At 38.9% G+C, this 20130-nt stretch overlaps 2 protein-coding genes across 4 annotated transcripts in view; one reads left to right on the top strand and one right to left on the bottom strand.

Moving 5' to 3' along the window:
* LOC110829598 (sodium channel protein Nach-like) overlaps nt 1-2929 on the bottom strand; it is a 51784-nt gene extending 48855 nt beyond the window's left edge. Inside the window, exon 1 of the mRNA XM_087343378.1 lies at nt 2330-2929. Coding sequence (XP_087199504.1) covers nt 2330-2445 — 116 coding nt within the window. The 5' untranslated portion in view covers nt 2446-2929. The remainder of the gene's footprint in view (nt 1-2329) is intronic.
* The window catches only part of LOC110829592 (alpha-2 adrenergic receptor), a 298408-nt gene that overhangs the window by 227959 nt on the left and 50319 nt on the right, over nt 1-20130 (top strand). The window lies entirely within an intron of this gene.

The following is a 20130-nucleotide window of genomic DNA, read 5'->3' as shown; positions in this document are numbered from 1 at the left end:
TCTGAATATAAAATTTTAAACTAGATTCCTTTTCCGATAGAGGGATAGATAAGAGGATGATATTAAAACGGATATTAGGAAAATGGCGGACGTGTAGCGGGCTCTTGTGACCACAGTAATGAACCTTCAGATCCATGAAATGCGGGTAATATCTTAACTACGAATGAGCGCTCTGAAGAAGTACTCATATTTCTGGGGCGAATTAGTTGGATTATTTTCTCTACCATCAGAGTCTTTGACTGAGCCTTGTTACATAGCGATTTGCATTTGTACTTGACTCGAATTCAGAAGATAGCGTGTTCGAATTCCGATGAGGAATTGCTGATAATGGGCGATGTTTGTATTTTTTAATTCACTACCGGTAAATGAAACAGATTACGAAAATTTTTCCCGGTACTACCAATTCACAGTTCATAGTAATCTTCCCACCATACTCAGAGCTAAATGACTTCTTCAGTTGATAAAAGTTGTTAAGCATTTTACTAAACAGAGAAATTAAAGTTGATTTAACCTTACGCCTGAAGATTCGTGTTCGAAAGGTAATCTCACCTATTTACAATCGTGATCAGGCTGTGGCTGTCATAACTGAATATTTCATGATTTTCCTTCGTCACTCCAAGACATTTTCAGTACATTACCTTAAAATGTCTTACCTAAGTTTCAAAAACATGTCACTTCCCTACTCGGCAGTGTATAACTTCTGACGTGAAACATCGTTGTAAAATATGTATTCCATTTTAATTCCATTGAACAGAGTTCCTTTTAGAAGCTGATAATCGCTCAACTAGTCAAAGAAATTCTCGTCTTTTATGGAACCCAAAGACTTCGTTTATTCATGTCTTATTCTGAAATATATTTTTTTAATATTATCACCCCATTTTCCGAATTCCCCGAATTTATAACTTGTGTTGGGTAAGATCGTGGTCTAGGCAACACGGAGTCTTCCTCCGTGGCATCCCAACAATTACTCCATTCACACACAGAAGAAGGCAATGGCAAACCACTTCTGGATCATCTGCCAAGAACGTATATGAACATGTCCCAGTCCGAGAAAAGGATGGAAGGATCCTGTTCATAATATATGGACCTGTCGTCAGACAGAACACTAAATAATAATAAGATGAGGTGGTCTAGCGGTTAGAACGCTGGCCTTGTAATCCTGGGGTCCTGGGTTCGATTACCGGCGGTGCCCGAATTTATAACTTGTGTTGGGCAAGGCCGTGGTCTAGGCAACACGGAGTTTTCCTCCGTGGCATCCCAACAATTACTCCATTCACACACAGAAGAAGGCAATGGCAAACCACTTCTGGATCATCTGCCAAGAACGTATATGAACAGGTCCCAGTCCGAGAAAAGGATAGAAGGATCCTGTTCATATGGACCTGTCGTCAGACAGAACACTACAAATAAATAACCCAAGTGACATATTCCCTCAAAGTTTCCGCCTGTAATAAGCTGCATTTATGTCCACTTCTGTAAATGCGAACTACGATGGGACATCATGTCAATAACGGACCTGATTTTGATACGTACACGGTTCTGTATCTATTATTAACGCGGCTAACAATAATACAGATCACCATAAACGTCATGAATGCACTAGAGGCAAGTCTCACTGTAACCCACTCCAGGAATTCCACCATTATTATCAGTACTCGTAGTGATTCTCCAATTGCGATTGGATGCTGAAATGTGCAGGTACGCTAATCCAAATTGATTATCCCTTCCCGTAATATTGTTTTAATATGTGCTCAATATACAATAAATCATAACATAATAACAGCTTCACACGTTAATTCATTTATAAAATACATTCTTCAACAAGACACTTCACTATTATAAATCAGTTCCATTACAACCTTCCATCTAAGCCTAGATCTTATCAGTGGCCTTTTTCCATCAGATTTTCGATTAGAAATTTATGTGCCTTTATAATTTCCATATTCTTATAATTTGTTTTGATACTCGAGACTCTGTCTGTGGAAATGGGCCTCTGACGAGCCCACTGTATTAACACGTGATACTGACAGGAAAGAATCGAATGACTGAGGAAAACCTTACCCCACTGCCACGTTGCTCACTACAAATCTCACATGGACTGACCTGGAACAAACTCAGGGCCTCCGCGGTGAGAAGATGGCGGCTAACCGCCTTAGCTAAGACACCTACACGTTTCCAAATTTTTCTATCATAAGTATTTTAATCATTCTGACTATATTAGTTTAGGGTGATAATTATGAAATTCCTATGTAATTTTTAATCTCATCTCAGCGTTTATGATATCGTGTTATTAGCTTTCGCGACAAAGAATTAATGTGCGTGACCTTACCTTTCCGCTAGGTTCTCTCCTGGAAGTGCCATGAATTTGTAGCCATGTTGACCCGTGACCAGGCAGTATTCTTTGATATATTCCACCACATGTATCCCCTGCTTTTGCGGTTTCATAATATTTTAACAGACTTCGAAAAACGATCATATAAACGTCTATGTCCAATTTCGTTTCACGTTTAATTAAATCTCGTGCGTGTTAGGTAGCAATAAACAATTTTATTTTCACATGTTGGCCACGCCGTACTTCGAATCAATCAATTATACCATACACTGTTTGAAGCCGAGAGCTTTGAATTTCAGTAATATAGTAATCAGTTTTAATTGTACAATTATACTTCGGATATATAATTGTGCTCGAATTTCGTAACGTCTTGTAATTCTAATCGATGTCTCGAGAGGGTCTGACACAACGCTGTTGTGTCTTAATGAATAAACACTGATTATCGTTTGAGCCCGTTAATTATATGTACCTGTATAAAAAGTATATTTGCGCTATAAATTATGAAATTTATAAGAAAGTATAATTTTACACGAAGAGATTCAATTATATTGACAGCTACAGATTTTGAATTTAAGTTAGTGCATGGACTGACTTTCTGGAGAGACGTTTGTTAATATGTTACAATTTTTATCTTATCAAAATGTAAATTATGGATTAATTAAGTTATAAAAACCACATTGAACTAATATTCAGTTGTCTGATTGCATTTCTTGCATCCCGATCCGCGTTGTCAGTTATTGGTTGAAAATACGGCCTGTTCCTGATGTAGGTTGTTAATCTACCTCCGTGAATTTCATTCCGAGAGCCTCCCGGAAAGACCCTGTGGTTGAAACGGATGTTCTGTACTGAGCAGACAAATCCAGAGAAGCGGGCAACATGACTTGCAGGGGCTGGTTGTTGCCAGTTAGGCTACCCGCACCGCCTGAGTCCGGAACCCACTCGCTTTTAGTGCGTGATTGATCGCTCCGTGTACAAAACTCGGTTCATATGTTACAAGGTCATTTGCTGATTCAGGTCTCGCACGCATCACACATATAGCCAGTCCTGGAAGACTTGATTGTCTGTTATAAAGATTTGCGTATAAAACGCGTATTGCGTCTTGTTTTTAGGAAATCGGTAATGTTTCTTGCTATTCGCCACGGCGTCAGTGGGGACTTTTCCGTGCGGTAAAGTGATTTGGGTAAGAAGCTGACCATGTACTATCCGTCTAATGCCACGGTTAACCTTTTGAAGCCGAAGATCGTCTGAATATTATTTATGAATTCAGTCCGTACCGCGAAGAAAACACTACACCTCACCATTACGAAAATCAGCTGGTTAACCCTTTGAAGCCGAAGCTCGTCTGAATATTATTTACGAATCCAGACCGTACCGCGAAGAAAACACTTCACTTAACCATTAGAAGTCGAATCAGGCGGTACCACATAAGATTTAACAAAAGAACATCCCGGTCAAAGCCTTAATGATTAAGTCTGCGTGAAATTATACATCCAGTCCCCATATATCTTCATGTGGATTATAGCCTTTCAAAAACTGAGATGATGAACTGTAGGTGGTGTGGGAGTAGATGTGTTGTATTTTAAGGCAGTTGTATTCAACCTGGGGTACGCGAAGACATCTTAGGGGGTACGTGATTTTTTTTAAAAAAAATATTTTATGATAAACACTGAATAATCAGTAATGTAATATTTAATTTATTTTAGATGTAGATTATATACTATGTATAACTTGAATTATATACCAACAACTTTGGGGGTACAAAGTTGGAAGAGAAATTATATCTGGGGGTACGCGAACAAAACAAGGTTGAATACCACTGTTTTAAGGTACTGTTTCAGAATTTTCCTCAGGAAAACTATGAAACAATATATAATTGCTGATATCCAGGCAGTAATTCGAAGCAGACACCCCAGAAAGACAAAATGCTACCCACGTGACAACAAAGCATGGTTGTTGTTTTTTAACTGGTTCTCTCCTCCAAAATTTATAGGTCAAAGTTCGACCATGGTGTGGCAACCATTTTGAAAGCATGTACAGAGTCGATGGAACGGAGTTAAAAAGTTATTTTCACGCCAAATTTAACAGAAATTTTTACAAATTATCTTGTCCGCTTGTGTGTGATGTCGCCATAAACCTAAAGATTGACAGTAGTTCAATTCGTGTTTGGCGAGCTCAAAAAAGGAACATAAAACAAAGGAATATAAAAGAAAAATAAATATGCGTGTACCGTAAAACTCACAGGCGTGGAGAAACTGACGCATTTTTATAGCTTTCGGTTGCAAACGCACCTAAATATTGATCTAGAAAGGAAAAAAGTTGAAGAATTGTAGTAAGTAGGAAAGGGGACCTTTAATAAGCACATAATTTCATGTTTAGTGCTGTTAATTTACAGACGTTTGGTGACTGGTATTTTTTGAACACACTTATTTCACACAAACAACTTAAAGATTCTGATATACGAGGTGCGATCGGAAAGTTTCAAGACTGTGTCAATAGAGGGCGAACCGGATGTAGTACGAGCTTCTGCCGCTAGGGGCTGCGGCCTACATTCATAGTGAATCAGTGTGCCAGCCTGCATCATCGAATTACCATTTGTTTCTTAGTTACGGGCGTTTTGGTAGTGCATTACACCGACCCTCCTGCGATTTCGGAATGGCGTGTGCATCAAATTTTGCCAAAGACTCGCCAAAACGGCTACGGATACCTATGAAATGCTAAAGCAAGCATTTGGGGAGTCCGCAATGGGTCGTGCACAAACTTTTGTGTGGCATTCACGTTTTAAAAATGGCCGAACCTCTGTCGATGATGACGAGCGTTCTGGACGACCATCTTCGAGCACAACGCCCGAAAATGTTACGAAGATCGACGTCGCACCATCAACGACTTGTGCGACATTGTTGGGATAGGCTATGGGACCTGTCAGCTGATTCTAAAGGAAGAACTCCACATGCGACGCATCCTGTCTGAGGACCAGAAGCAGAATCGACTTCTCGTTTGTCAGGAGCTGAAAGATCTTGCAAGAACCGACCCCAACTTCCTTTCTAAGCTCCGTGTGACTTCTTCCTCTTCCCAAAGATGAAAATTCAGCTAAAGGGAAGGAGATTTGAGACGATAGAAGAGATTCAGGCAGAATCGCAGATGGTGCTTGACAGGCTGACAAAGAAAGATTTCCAGGGATGCTTCCAGGCTTGGCAGCGGCGCTGGGATCGTTGTGTTCACTCCCAGGGGAACTACTTCGAGGGTGATGGATGAATTTAATACCTGAGATAAGTGTACGGGTTTTTATAGGCGCAGTCTTGAAACTTTTCGATCGCACCTCGTACATTGATCCGGAAACATTTTTGAGTTATAGCCTTTTAGATTTGATGCGTGTTGCAAATTTCTTGGGTCGTACAGACCGCTTATGTACGTAAACATGTCCACATTTAATGTAGCCGTCTTCTGTGTACAGACAATTAGGGACACATTTATTCATATCGATTGTTATGTGGCTATTCAATTATGCCACGAATGTGGTACCACGTTCATTAATATGACTCTGAAAGCTACATTAGCGTTAAGTACCAAAAGCAGCTAATTACAACTGCATCGCCGTAACTCGTCTCGCGAGCCAGTTAAAAGTCTTTGTTTTCTCGTAGAAACCTTGACATTTTAAGAATACGCCTATGACACAGAGAAATGCTGAATAAAACACACCTTGAAGATGGTTGTCTTGTGGATCGTTGCGCCATATAGTCTAGTAGAAGCTTACCGACGTTTCAGAGGTCCTTTCTACCTCCATCATCAGGGCGGTGACTGTCTTATGGGTCGTTGCACGGTGTGATCTGGTAGAATGTTACCGACGTTTCGGAGGTCCTTTCTACCTCCATCATCAGGGCGGTGACTGTCTTATGGGTCGTTGCACGGTGTGATCTGGTAGAATGTTACCGACGTTTTGGAGGTCCTTTCTACCTCCATCATCAGGGCGGTGACTGTCTTAAGGGTCGTTGCACGGTGTGATCTGGTAGAATGTTACCGACGTTTCGGAGGTCCTTTCTACCTCCATCATCAGGGCGGTGACTGTCTTATGGGTCGTTGCACGGTGTGATCTGGTAGAATGTTACCGACGTTTCAGAGGTCCTTTCTACCTCCATCATCAGGGCGGTGACTGTCTTAAGGGTCGTTGCACGGTGTGATCTGGTAGAATGTTACCGACGTTTCAGAGGTCCTTTCTACCTCCATCATCAGGGCGGTGACTGTCTTAAGGGTCGTTGCACGGTGTGATCTTGTAGAATGTTACCGACGTTTCGGAGTGGCTGCCTGCATCAGGGCGATTAGGGTGAGTGATGAGGACAGTGACTCGTCGCCCTGATTATGGAGGCAGCAAGGACCTCTGTAACGTCGGTAAACATTTAAGAAATTACAAGGCGCAACGACCTAGAAGACAAATCTTCATATTCGTCGTCATGAGAACCTCAAATCTCATTCTACAATAGAAGTCTCAACAAAATTGGTAATCGGGAGACAGGCGTCCAGGTGAAAGTTGATTTGGGCTCTGAAATAGATTGGATCTTGGAATTAGCAAAATGAATATTGCCCGATCGAGGTTTTTTTCTAAATGTGTTCTATATTTTTTTTGAGGACGGTCAAAGAGATGTGATTTCGGTTTCTTTCGACCGATCCCACAAAAGAGTCAATGTTGGGCCTCTGTAACTGGTTTTAGATGCGTTATTAAATTAGCTCCAATACGACCTACTCTCTCGACTGCTACAGCCCGATAGTTAAACGGTTCTGGCATCGGAATAGAAGACAGGAGGCAATCAGAAAGCTGTTTTATCTTAGTCCCAGTTCCTGGTATCTTAAAGCTCCATGAAGACAAACACACGTCTTCAATGAAAGTTTTCGTGTATGTAATTAATTTGAGTGCTTTTGATGGAGAAAAAGGTCATAGGTTATTCAGTCATTTGTTTACTTCGAGAACTCTCCTGTGACAATGTTTGGAACGTTTTAGTCTTAAATCTGTTCAAAGTGAGAGAATTTCCTTGTATTCATCATATATTTTTTTTATCGTAATGGAGAATGGTTTATGAGAGATTTAAAATACATTTCATTGTGGCGTATGAGAACAGAGACGCGCAGAATGTTTAGAAATAAGAGAATAAAATGTTAGGAAATTATATGTTAAAGAGTTTCGTACTTGTATTATCACTGTGATAAAATGGAGGAGATTGCGATGGTGTGACATGTAGCATGCATATTCATGATGAATGGTATGGTTGAAAAACTTGAAGGGGAGAGATGTAGCTGGAGTGGAATACTAAAATGGATATTAAAGAAATTGGACATGTCTGTGTTGACTGTTCAACTGGCTTCAGATGTGTTCTTCCAAAACGTCGGTAATCATCTGTAAGACCACGCGTCGCCAAACCCCCAAAAGACCACAATCGATATCGTAACTGTTCTGATAAATTTAAATATCGATTGTACTCAGGCGAAATTTATACTCGACAAAATGTATAATCTTTCTATTACAATCATTACGCCACCGTATCTGTAATTTTTGTTTTTAAATGAATAAGGATTAATTTATTAAAATGGGCTTCACATGGAACATATCCATTCCAGACTTGGTAGTGTTTTACTGTAGCGTTGATATCTATGTTTAACGACGACGTTTTAACTGCATTGTGGATTGAGAAGTGTCATGGTTATAAATACGAAGCTGAAAGGGTAACGATTCTGTCACAGCTTCTCAAATAACAGAAGAAATTTCGTATTGTTTTATGGCGTACTTAAAGACGCTTCCAATAACTTATTATATATTGTCTAATGATAGGATAATTAGCGAATGGTGAATTGGAGAGGATACGAAAGGAGTATGTGGCATAATTTAAGATGATATAGGAATACTATCCCGGAGTTTTCAGGACGTGCAGTTTGCTTAAAATGTTTCTCTCTTGTAGTAATTATCTGTGCCTTGCCAAAGTTGTAATTTGCACTTTTGACGAAGTATTATTAGGGGTGATCAAATTGAGGACGATCAGATGGGCCAGGCATGTAGAACGATTGGGAGACATAAGAATGTACGTAAAATTTCAGTGAGAATACATAATTTGTGTCACATGAAATGTGTACCATTTTACTGCAACAACTGTATTTCGTGTATCAAATCTAAAACTTCTTGACGATGGTGAAGAGTCAATTGAATAAAAATTTACTTGGATATTATCCATCCCGGAATAAAAAGGCATGCCTTTTTATTCCGGGACTTTCACTTTTTAATTTGTCCGGAGATAAGGATTAGCTCTATCTAGTGGGCCCAACTGAGTAGGAACCTGAAGACGGAGATAGAGTCCCATCTCCGAAACGTCGTTTTACGTTTTATATTTACTAGACGATGGATAATATCCAAGTAAATTTTTATTTAATTGTATTTCGTGGCATATTATGGTAAAATAGTTTTCATCTGCTGCCAGGTCTTTCAAGTAATGTCTTCTCTTTAAATTTTCCGATTAAAATGCACGTATTTATGGATTATCCTATGCGTTCTGCATGCCACACTCATCACAACTTCCGTGATTCGATCTCCAGCAATACGTAATGGAGAATATGGTTATGAACGTCATTATATAAATTTGTACACCTCCTTTTTAAAACTACCGGTATTTATTGTTTATATTAAGTATTTTTCAATTGAATAAAATTTTCTTGGATATTATCCGTCGTCTAGTAAATATAAAACGGAGATAGGGATTAGCTCTATCTAGTGGGCCCAACTGTGTAGGAACCTGAAGACGGAGATAGAGTCCCATCTCCGAAACGTCGTTTTACGTTTTATATTTACTAGACGATGGATAATATCCAAGAAAATTTTTATTCAATTGACTCTTCACCATCGTCAAGAACTTTTAGATTTGATATAAGTATTTTTCGTTCAACATAATTTTGTACGATATGCACATGGTGTCAACATTACATGCTATACTTTACAGGACAATTCCTAGTCATTTATGAAATAAAAAGATTAATGCGAATCCCTGAGAACCTCCTTTAAAAAGTTACAGCAATTTAAATTTCAGTTTTCATGACAGCAACTTCAGTACTTTGAGACTGTCTCGTAACATATGAGAGAGACAAAAGTTCTTATAGTAACCTCTATATTTGTAAATTATCACCAAGGAGTCTGGAAATTGCCATTTTCAGGGACACACATTTCAGCTCTCTTGTAAAAAAATTCATGCGCGTCCGAAGGTCCGGGTTTATTCCTTACTTTGTATGCAAAACTCCGAATTCGATTCCAAGGTTCCCTCTGATATAAATTGTAGTGGCACTGACGTGTTCTTCAAATAAATATGCGGGTTTTACGTCCGCAACCAATCCGGCATCCAGGATAATTTTCATACAACTGCCACGTTGAAACCACATACAGTGACCCTATTGTATGTAACATCTTTCAGTTTAGTGACCTTCACGATCACCTAACTTCATTCGTCTAGATTCTTTTCTATGGAAATACGTTATTTGAAGAACAATGTCTAGGCCACTGCATTTGATGCTAGGGATTTTAGAAAGGGCGCGAATTTTTTCACGCCAAGCTCAGATGTGAGGCCGTGGACTTGGAGGCATTTTTGAGTAAAATGAGATTACTAACAGTTAGTTTGTTAGTTACCTTGGTACGTTACAACCCGCCACATTCACAAAGCACCAAGTAGGATCAGAGGTTTTCAATGCGGTGAGTCTGAAGATTTCTGTCTTCTGGGTTATTGCGCTGTGTAGTCTAGTCGATGTTAACCAACGTTTCAGAGGTCATACTGCCTCCGTCATCAGGGCGATGAAGATTTCTGTCTTCTGGGTTGTTGCGCTGTGTAGTCTGGTAGATGTTAACCAACGTTTCAGAGGTCATACTGCCTCCGTCATAAGGGCGATGAAGATTTCTGTCTTCTGGGTTGTTGCGCTGTGTAGTCTGGTCGATGTTAACCAACGTTTCAGAGGTCATACTGCCTCCGTCATCAGAGTATGAAGATTTCTGTCTTCTGGGTTGTTGCGCTGTGTAGTCTGGTCGATGTTTACCAACGTTTCAGAGGTCATACTGCCTCCGTCATCAGAGTATGAAGATTTCTGTCTTCTGAGTTGTTGCGCTGTGTAGTCTGGTCGATGTTAACCAACGTTTCAGAGGTCATACTGCCTCCATCATCAGGGCGATGAGTATGAAGATTTCTGTCTTCTGGGTTGTAGCGCCGTGTAATCGGGCAGAAGTTTATCAACATTTTATCGTCCTGATGATGGAGGCAGCAAGGACCTCTGAAACGTTTTAAACTTTTACCAGACTACACGGCGCTACAACCCAGAAGACAGCCATCTTCAGATGATACAACCATGGACGTTTAAGCTAAAAATGGCTGCAACTTTTAAAGAGATCGATGTTAGGGAAAATATTAATATCGGCTTCTTTACATACTTTGTTGTACATAAATCGTCATGAAAAATATGGCATTTAATAATCAGACACATACATTTTTTGCTCGTTTCTATACACATTCTGGAAGCTGTAATTTCACTTTCGTCCTCTCAGCCAGTTTCTCTCTCTTATCCTTCCCTGATTCAACTAAAATACAGTCCTTAACTACAGGCCATACAATGCATACGTGAGCGCTCTCTGCCTTATGCTACAGTGAACCTCCCAGAAATGTGTTACTAACTTTCTGCTTATCAGGGAATTTTGCACAGACCAAGAAAATATTACATTATGAAAGCCTTGCACGAAAATATGAGGACGCATAGGTATAATTCATAATACGTAGCGTGATACTTTAATATATAAAAAAATATTATATGAGATGAGAGAGACGCAAAAGCACTCCTCATATTCACGCATTAACACGCTCACAAGTAATAAATAAAAGTATACGCCACAGAAGACTTTAATGTAGTTGTACAGGGAGCCAACTCAAATGTGGCTTTCCGGCTCGCTGAAGAACATGAAAGTAATAAAATGAATTTACTAAACATATAAGATGTGCTTAAAACGTGCGCTACATGCCCAGCCCATCTCATTCTTCTCGACTTAATCACCCTGACAATATTGGGGGAGGAGTACAGATTTTTAAGTTCGTCATTATGCAGTTTTCTCCATGCCCCATCGTCTTCTCTCCTAGGCCCAAATATCCTCCTCAAACACGTGCAATCTGTGTTCCTCCCTCTGAGTGAGAGACCATGTTTCGCACCCATACACAAAAACAGGCAAAATTATTGTTTTGTATATTTTAATTTTCAGGTTCTTAGAAATCAGACGGGAAGCCAAAATATTTTGGACTGAGAAGTAGCAAGCATTTCCGGAATTTAATCTCCTCCTAACTTCCTCACGAGTATCATTTTGATTTGTTATTGTTGTTCCCAAATATTTGAACTTTGTAACACTTTCAAATAATTTATTAGCCACCCTGTGACTACACGGCGTTTTTAAGCAGATTTCTTGTTCAGTAGTGACTCAGTAGACCGACGTTTTAGTAAGTGACGGATGCCTATTTGGCAGAGAAAAAAAACTCTGATCATGGGAGATTTACGACGAAATCTTTTTCCGACGCTCTGCGCTAAACCACATTTCTCATGCGATTCTCGCAGGAAAAAAAAACCCACACCCTCCTCAACGTTATATCCAACCACGTCCACACGTACAACAATAACCATTGTTTATCACTGTTTACACTTCGTTTCACTTTTGTGTGAGTAATTTTACGTGTGGTTGGCTTTAACGCTTGGTTATGAGTCTTACGTAGATTATGCACGGAGCTTTTAAGGGATTCTTTGTGTGTTCCTCTCTCTTTCTCTCCCTCTCTCCCAATCCTTCTTTCTGCATGTCCAATTTTTCTTGATTAATTTCCGCACACACGTCTTCATTGTTCGAGATAATCGACCATGTTTGTTTGCGAGCGGATTATATGAATATATAATCAGCTACATGCACCAGATTCGTTTTGGGAAGCTGCTTGTAGCTCAGCTAATTAAAGAGTTGTATGGTGTTCTCGAATAAAGCCAGAAGTGTTTCAACTAACGACTATGTTCTCTTTTGATAAGTTACCTGTTACAACATTTTCACAGACGGAATAAATTTTTAAAACATCGTAAAGGTATGATGGATCATCAGAGCCAGGACAAGATACAGTATCTGGCTCTTTTGAATACGGTAATAAAGTTTTGGGTTTCATAAAATACGGTACAACTCTTTAATTAGCTGAGCTACAAGCAGCTTCGATTTACGTACATTCGCTATAACGAAAGTCACAATTCATTCAAAATTTCTTGAAGTCGCCAATAGATAGAGTTCCTTATAAAACCAAATACCAAACTTATAGTGAACACAATTGTAAGATTTAAATAAATAAACTTTTAAAAAATGTATTTATTACAATAATTATCAGAAAATTAAATATGATAATTATACTGAACTTTTCTTGGCTAATAAAACTAATCTTTTATTTTATTTTACGTTACGTATAGCATACGATAAACCATAACGCATATATACATTATAATTAAACGTATTGTATAGACCATTCGATGTTTAGTAAATGGTTTTAATTCTTTAAAATGGCTGATAACGTATACGATACGTATCGTAAAAGCTCAGGAATGCAAGATACACATAACGAACAAAAACGTATAACGAACGTCTTGGAACGGAACTTGTTCGTAAACCGATTATTGTGATTATAGCTGAATTTTATTAACTTTGCAACAAACTTCAGAGTCAGAAAAATGATGAGTTAAGATCCCTACAGGGTAAGCTAATCGCAAACAGATTCCACAGATTTCATAGGTTTCCGTAGCCGTTTTGGCGAGTCTTTGGCAAAATTTGATGCCCAGGCCATTCCGAAATCGCAGGAGGGTCGGTGTAATGCACTACCAAAACGCCCGTAACTAAGAAACAAATGCTAATTCGATGATGCCGGCTGGCACACTGATTCACTATGAATGTAGGCCGCACCCCCTAGCGGCAGAAGCTCGTACTACATCCGGTTCGTCCCCTATTGACACAGTCTTGAAACTTTCCGATCGCACCTCGTATGACCTATCTAATACCGATTGATTACGTCATCACCGAAAGAGATAGTTTGTTTTGGACTGCGTAATGTTTATAAGGGAAAAAATGAGGATACAAATACAAAGTAACAAACAAAGGTAAAAGTAAGTGGAGCTTTGAGCGGTATGTCCTCCAAGTACCTCCATATGAGAGCTCAAGTGTTGCCGTAGACACACGGCGGCCAAACTCTTATGATAGCAAAACTGATTTCTGCAACTGGTTTTTACAACCAGTACGTCACGATTAAATTTGTCCAAATTCGACTACTTTTTTTAAATACGCCAATTAAACAGTTTTTGTTCAGGGACATTTTCAGCAACTTTTACAGGAGAGACACTTTCGATTTTATTGTTGGCTTGAATTCTATCGGAAAAATCTTTTGGCGCTTAGCGGTGAATCATGCAGTTCCTGCCGTGAAGCGGGAAGTGACATTCGCGTTTAACTTTGTAAATGTACGCATCGTATAAGAAATAGCTTACGACAGAAAAGTGGTCTTTTATTGAAATCTATTATTTCTGATCTTGTGGTTAATATTTCATTTTGTAAAGTTTGTTTATTGTTTATCGTCTAATGTGAATTGGTTTTGGAAGAACGGGAAGATTTTATTCAAAACAATGCAAGTGTTTATATTTGAAAAGATGTAATTTTGGTATAAACTACGTTCCCGAAACTATTAAATCCCAATATTCTGTTTTGAAACATTTGTAGATTTTGTACAATCCAATGGATGTGAAATATTTAAGATTATTTGAATTTATATCTGCATGAATATCTTAATCTGTATTTGAATAAAGTTACTCATTATGACATGCATATTACTTCAATTTACACTAGAATACTTAAGTTTTGTAATGTTTACGCTCTTGTAAAATTTAACCTCTTAGTCAAGACTCAGTCCTCAGTAATATTGGTAGCTTCATTATACCTTCGGGATAATATTATTTTATTAAAACAATTTGTAGAGAAATTACAGACTTTCTACAGACATTTCTGTAAATAGTGAGGCGCAATGATTGATGTATATGTTCTTTTGGAACAGAGAGGCAAGAAATTTAAACTTTGTGACAGGTTCGCGTGCATCTGTTAGCAAACTTTTTTTCACAAATATCTTGATTTACTGTGTTACCAATTTCCTTGAATTAAGTTTTTAATTTAGGCCATGAAATTTAACAAAAACGCATGAATCTTTTTGGGGACTTTCATTATCTGAGTTGTATTTTCAGCGAAAGGGTTGAATTTCTCTGGAATTATATCCAAACTTTATAAAACCAGAAAATCAATATTTTTGCCCTATTCTCCCATTCTGATGTAAATTAGCCTTGTTTACAATTTCTAGTGCGTTGTCTCTGCAGATGATTTGCTTTGACAACACTGGATTCGTATTAACTTCAAGATCAGTGAGAAATACAAAGCATTGGATTGCATCCACTTGGTCTTATAAGTCAGTGGAATCACGTTTGTGTTCAGCGAGGCATGAATGTCACCCAAATTGCAAACACGCTTTGAATCTAAAAAAAAAAAAAAATGGTGGAGGAAAATCAGGCAGTCGTAGGAACCGAATTACTCACGATCCAGCGATCAAAAGGAAAATGGCTGTAGGTGTTTACAAATTACAAACTGTACTACAATTGATAGGTTAAACATTGTAATTACCTTTGTAATCAGTATCGATAGCTCGAGAGTCGTTTGTTTATCGAATTTATTCCTTCTTCTCTAAAGAAAATTTAATTGTGTACCCAACGTCGTGGTCTAGTGGTATTCGGGAGATCCCGGAAGGAAGAATTGATTAATATTGATTATCAGTTGACACCATTAATAAGGCTGTATTCTGGGTTGTTGTTGTTGATTTTTGTTTTTTATTTAGTGTTCTGTCTTACGACAGGTCCATATGAACAGGAACCTTCCATCCTTTTCTCGGACTGGGACCTGTTCATATACGTTCTTGGCAGATGATCCAGAAGTGGTTTGCCATTGCCTTCTTCTGTGTGTGTGAATGGAGTAATTGTTGGGATGCCACGGAGGAAAACTCCGTGTTGCCTAGACCACGGCCTTGCCCAACACAAGTTATAAATTCGGGCACCGCGGGGAATCGAACGCGAGACCCCAGGATTACAAGGCCAGCGTTCTAACCGCTAGACCACCGTGGCCATCATTTATTTATTTAGTGTTCTGTGTGACGACAGGTCCATATGAACAGGATCCTTCCATCCTTTTCTCGGACTGGGACCTGTTCATATACGTTCTTGGCAGATGATCCAGAAGTGGTTTGCCATTGCCTTCTTCTGTGTGTGAATGGAGTAATTGTTGGGATGCCACGGAGAAACCGGGGAAGTCCCCGGTGGAAAACTCCGTGTTGCCTAGACCACGGCCTTGCCCAACACAAGTTATAAATTCGGGCATCGCCAGGAATCGAACCCGAGACCCCAGGATTACATCTAACCGCTAGACCACCGTGGCTCTAATTCTGGGTTGTAGCGCCGTGTAATATTGTAGAAATAAGTTTGCCAACTTCTCGAAAGTCCTTGCTGCCTACATTATCATCCTGATGATGGAGGCAGCAAGGACCTCTGAAACGCTGGTAAACGTCTACGGAACTACACAGCGTTACAACCCAGGATACAGCCATCTTCGTACTTACCGCCGTCAGGACCTGAAATTTACTTAATTGACTGATTTTATAACCGTTCACACTTTCCTCAACTGCTTGCAGTTTTGGATTCGAGATTATAGGTAGGGGATACGAGGTTTGCTGGACCATATCATGGGTAGGGGACCTCTTAATCAAGCTGACCGTTCTCTCATCTGGTCATTGACCAGAATTGTACGAGTGCTTTGAGATTTATGGTCGTAGGAGAGTGGGTCTTGATTTGACGTGATACGGTCGAGTAGATACTTTTGAGTTATTACGTCATATTTTACTTGTCGCTGGATGTACAATTTATCATAAGGTCGCTTACGTTTTGTCAGAAACAGACATTCTGAATTTTGAAGCAATTGGCGACAATCTCACAAAGATGTCGCAGTCGGTCACCATTTTTTACGCTACTTCGTAAAACCAGAAGTGGCTTTCGATAGGACGGTTCATGGAAGGGTGTGAGCATTCTTTATGAGGTTTCTGATATCCTCCTCGCTGCCTTTTGGATTTTCATGTTAAGGAAACTTTTTTATTCATGAACAAGTAGCTTAGTCTCCGCCTATCAGACTGCGTGCCAGGTTACAATATAAAGTCTGTTGTTGATGGTGTTAACATGAACACCGAATTAAAAGCAGAACTGTCATGGTACCTGCTTTTAGTATTTTAAATAATTTATTAATATAATTTTTAATCGAATAATGGAATGTAATCTAGCTCATGGGTTTGCGTAGTGAAATCGTGTGTTTACGGTCATAGGTTTGGATCAAATTCGATTCAGAGTTTTATTACTTGTGATTACAAAATCTTGGATTGTTTTTAATGTTATTATTTTCTTCTGGTTAAGAACTCGTTGGACAAGTGTAGATTCTGCCTGCTTTAAAATATGTTTTATAATCTCGAAGTTTGTTTGTAGTTGTTCATTTACAAACAATATTATTACTCAGTTCGTACATCTGCCAGTAGATAGCAGGAAATTGTGGGGTAAGATGGAGTCTGACGTTACAACGCGCATAGTTATTGAAGGTCTGACAAACTGTTCAGAAGTTTAATCAGAAAACGCACGTAGGCAACATGGTGATATCATAATCGTACATTTTTCCTGACGAAATAAAATAAACTGGAAACTGATGATAAATTCTGCAGCGTTGTATTGCAAATCAAAATGACGGTGATGCAATGTTCTGAGGTGGAAGTATGTGTGTCAGATAACATACAAGATATTGCATTGCGTCTGTGAAGTGGAAATCAGACACCCCGATGATAGTATTGTTAGGGCCCAAAACACGTAGGATAAAATCTCCAATACATTTGTGCATTTCATCTTAAAATAGTTTCAGACCGGTTTTCCCAACTTTATTCAAAATTATCCTAAATACGAGAATAATTCTACACTGTATATACACAATAATTGATGTAACTTCGTAAAATAACCAAAAACTGCGAAATAATTTAATTCAACGTGGTCTTGGTTGTGTCACATTTCGTTGGTCATGTCTGATAATCGTCAAATCGAATCTTGTTCAGTCTCACGTTCGTGGGTGTTCAGCCCTGAAACCCGGTCCCACGATTTGGAAAACTCTCATTCATTCATGTTTTTTCTTCGAATTAGGAAGACATGTTGATGTTTTTAGGTGATACATATCTTGTATACATAATTGCAATTAATAGAAGGCACAGGAGATCCACAAACAAACAAATACAAGGAAATTAATAATATCTGGAACTATGACATAACTCGACTTCTCTTTCAAGAGCGTCGATTCTTGTTACACAGTCGATAGGTATCGAACAACAAGTCACAACATGTATGCAGAGTAATGTGTTTCCAGCGTTGTACTCTTAACAAAATGGCAGCTGTGTGTTAAAAAATATTATCCTGGTTGCAATTGAGAATGTCCGGTTCCGTGTCATTCTGATTTGCTTCTGAAATTTGTGTTAAATACGTGACGTATTTATTCTAGGGATTTTTAATGAAGAACGACTCTGAAGCGAAATGTGAAGATTGGTTCTTCTTGAATTATTTGAGCCTCGGGGCCTACATTTAAGGCGAAAAGGAGTGAATACAAAGTAGTTGAATATATTAAGGAAATGTATAATGGTACCACGTTTCATATGAAGCGAGGAGGCGATAAAGTGTCAGTCTCTGCTGAGCAAAAGTGGCATATACGAGGCGCGTCCTCAAAGTAAGTTTTCCTGGGGCCGTTTACAGAAACAAAACACAATTTCATGGAAATATTTATTGCAACAGATACAGCAAGTGTCCAGCTATTTTTCAACATATTCGCCACCGGAATTGAGACATTTGTCATACCGTGGGACCAAGTTTTGAATACCTGTGTCGTAGAAGTCTGCCGCCTGGGATTGGAACCACTGTGTGACAACCATCTCCGCCTCTCTGTCATTCTCAAAACGCTGACGCTGACCGGACAGGAATTTCTTGAGGTGTAGGAAAAGATGGAAATCACTGGGAGCGAGGTCCGGGCTGTAGGGTGAATGATTAAACACCTCCCAGCTGAACTCCTGCAGGAGACTTGCTGTCCGTCGAGCCGTGTGCGGCCTAGCGTTATCACTGACCGCACTTCACAGTCGGCGGGAGCTGGAATAAGAACCTCCATCTTCAACAGCTGCAACGATGCTACTGTGAGAACGCGGGAAGTGCCGTTAGTGCATGCGCCATGCTACGTCATTGCTCTATCACGTACGCACAGTCGCTTCGCGCAATATAAGGTTTGCTAGCTGTGGGACGAGTGGGAAACTTACTTTGAGGACGCGCCTCGTAGCAAGGCTGTGGATTGTTTCTCTCTGTTTAATATTTGTATTGATGATGTGATCGATTTATTTGGCCGAATTGATGTTATTGGTGTACGTGAGGGACCTGGATCAGGTGGTAAAGCGATTACAAAATTTTTCATGAAATAAGCCATAAAAATGTTTAAAAGTGAAATTGAATGATTAATTAAATGAAAGAAATTAATGATACATTTTTCGTGATACAGATTAGAATATTATGGGGAAAACGTGGACATTTAAGGAAAGATGCAGTGGAAATTTTTAATAATCCTTTTCCAGGTACTAGGAATGCGAATCCATTAACAATCATCTTTACAATAAATGGAAAACTTGCGTGGACGCTTTAAATTTTGTACTTTGAAGGTGAGAAGGCGAAGGAAAATAATGGTAAAGGAGAGAGAAAGAGAGAGAATGCGTAGAGTCGAAGGTTATATTTATACAGATCGCATTAAAATGCTTCCTGATGAATAAGTAGAGGAAACAGTTTTTAACATAAAACAGCCTATTATTAACGACGAAGTAGCTAACAAGATATTGATTGACTATCATTACATCCTGACATTTTAGGCGTGGTCACCTAAAGTGCACAACCAAATCACATAGATGTTACCTTGCCCAGTTAAAGAATAAATATCACATGCCCTCAAAGAATTATTCATTATTCGAACTAAATAATACATTATTTCTGAATACACTGGACCAAACCCATGTATCAAACACCAGTTGTCGATAAAATATTATTTTATCGTGCGTTTTCTGTTTCAAAATGTTGTTCTTTAAGAAATATATTGGGTTAAAAAGCATGTTTGTATAGGCGATAGTTGTTTTATGTTGTCTAAACAAGCTGTCGAATTAAGGTTTTTGTCATTCTTGACAAGACTGGCGTTTTTGAAAAATTTTATAAATACGTTCTTATGTTGCAAAGATTGTGGGGGTGTTACTAGAGTTAATTTTCGAGCTTAACTCCGATTTGTACATTGTTACGTCTTGAAAAATGTAGGATACAAGCGATTATGCTGGTAATGGTGGTCGTTATTATGACAAAATAGTAAGGTATGTTTTATAACATTGCATTTTATTATGTTGTGTGCGTGTTAGTTGTGACCTTCAGTCGCCAGGAGCAGTTAATCTTTATCAGGATAATCGATTAGTGACGCAACCCATTCCTTACACTTGTCTTGTTTGTCAAAAAATAAATTACACCGAAATCAGAAAACAATATTACATTAAGAGTAGGAAATATCCACCACGTTCAGCGAGGCATTAATTCGTCCAAATTATTAACACTTGACAAGCGGAAACTTTTCTGTCCCG

The sequence above is a fragment of the Zootermopsis nevadensis genome, unplaced genomic scaffold, assembly GCF_977971745.1.
Source record: "Zootermopsis nevadensis isolate Lab colony 2312 unplaced genomic scaffold, Znev_1.0 Znev_ptg000005l, whole genome shotgun sequence".
Taxonomy (NCBI): Eukaryota; Metazoa; Arthropoda; class Insecta; order Blattodea; family Termopsidae; genus Zootermopsis; species Zootermopsis nevadensis.
This window is presented reverse-complemented; position numbering and strand designations above follow the sequence as displayed.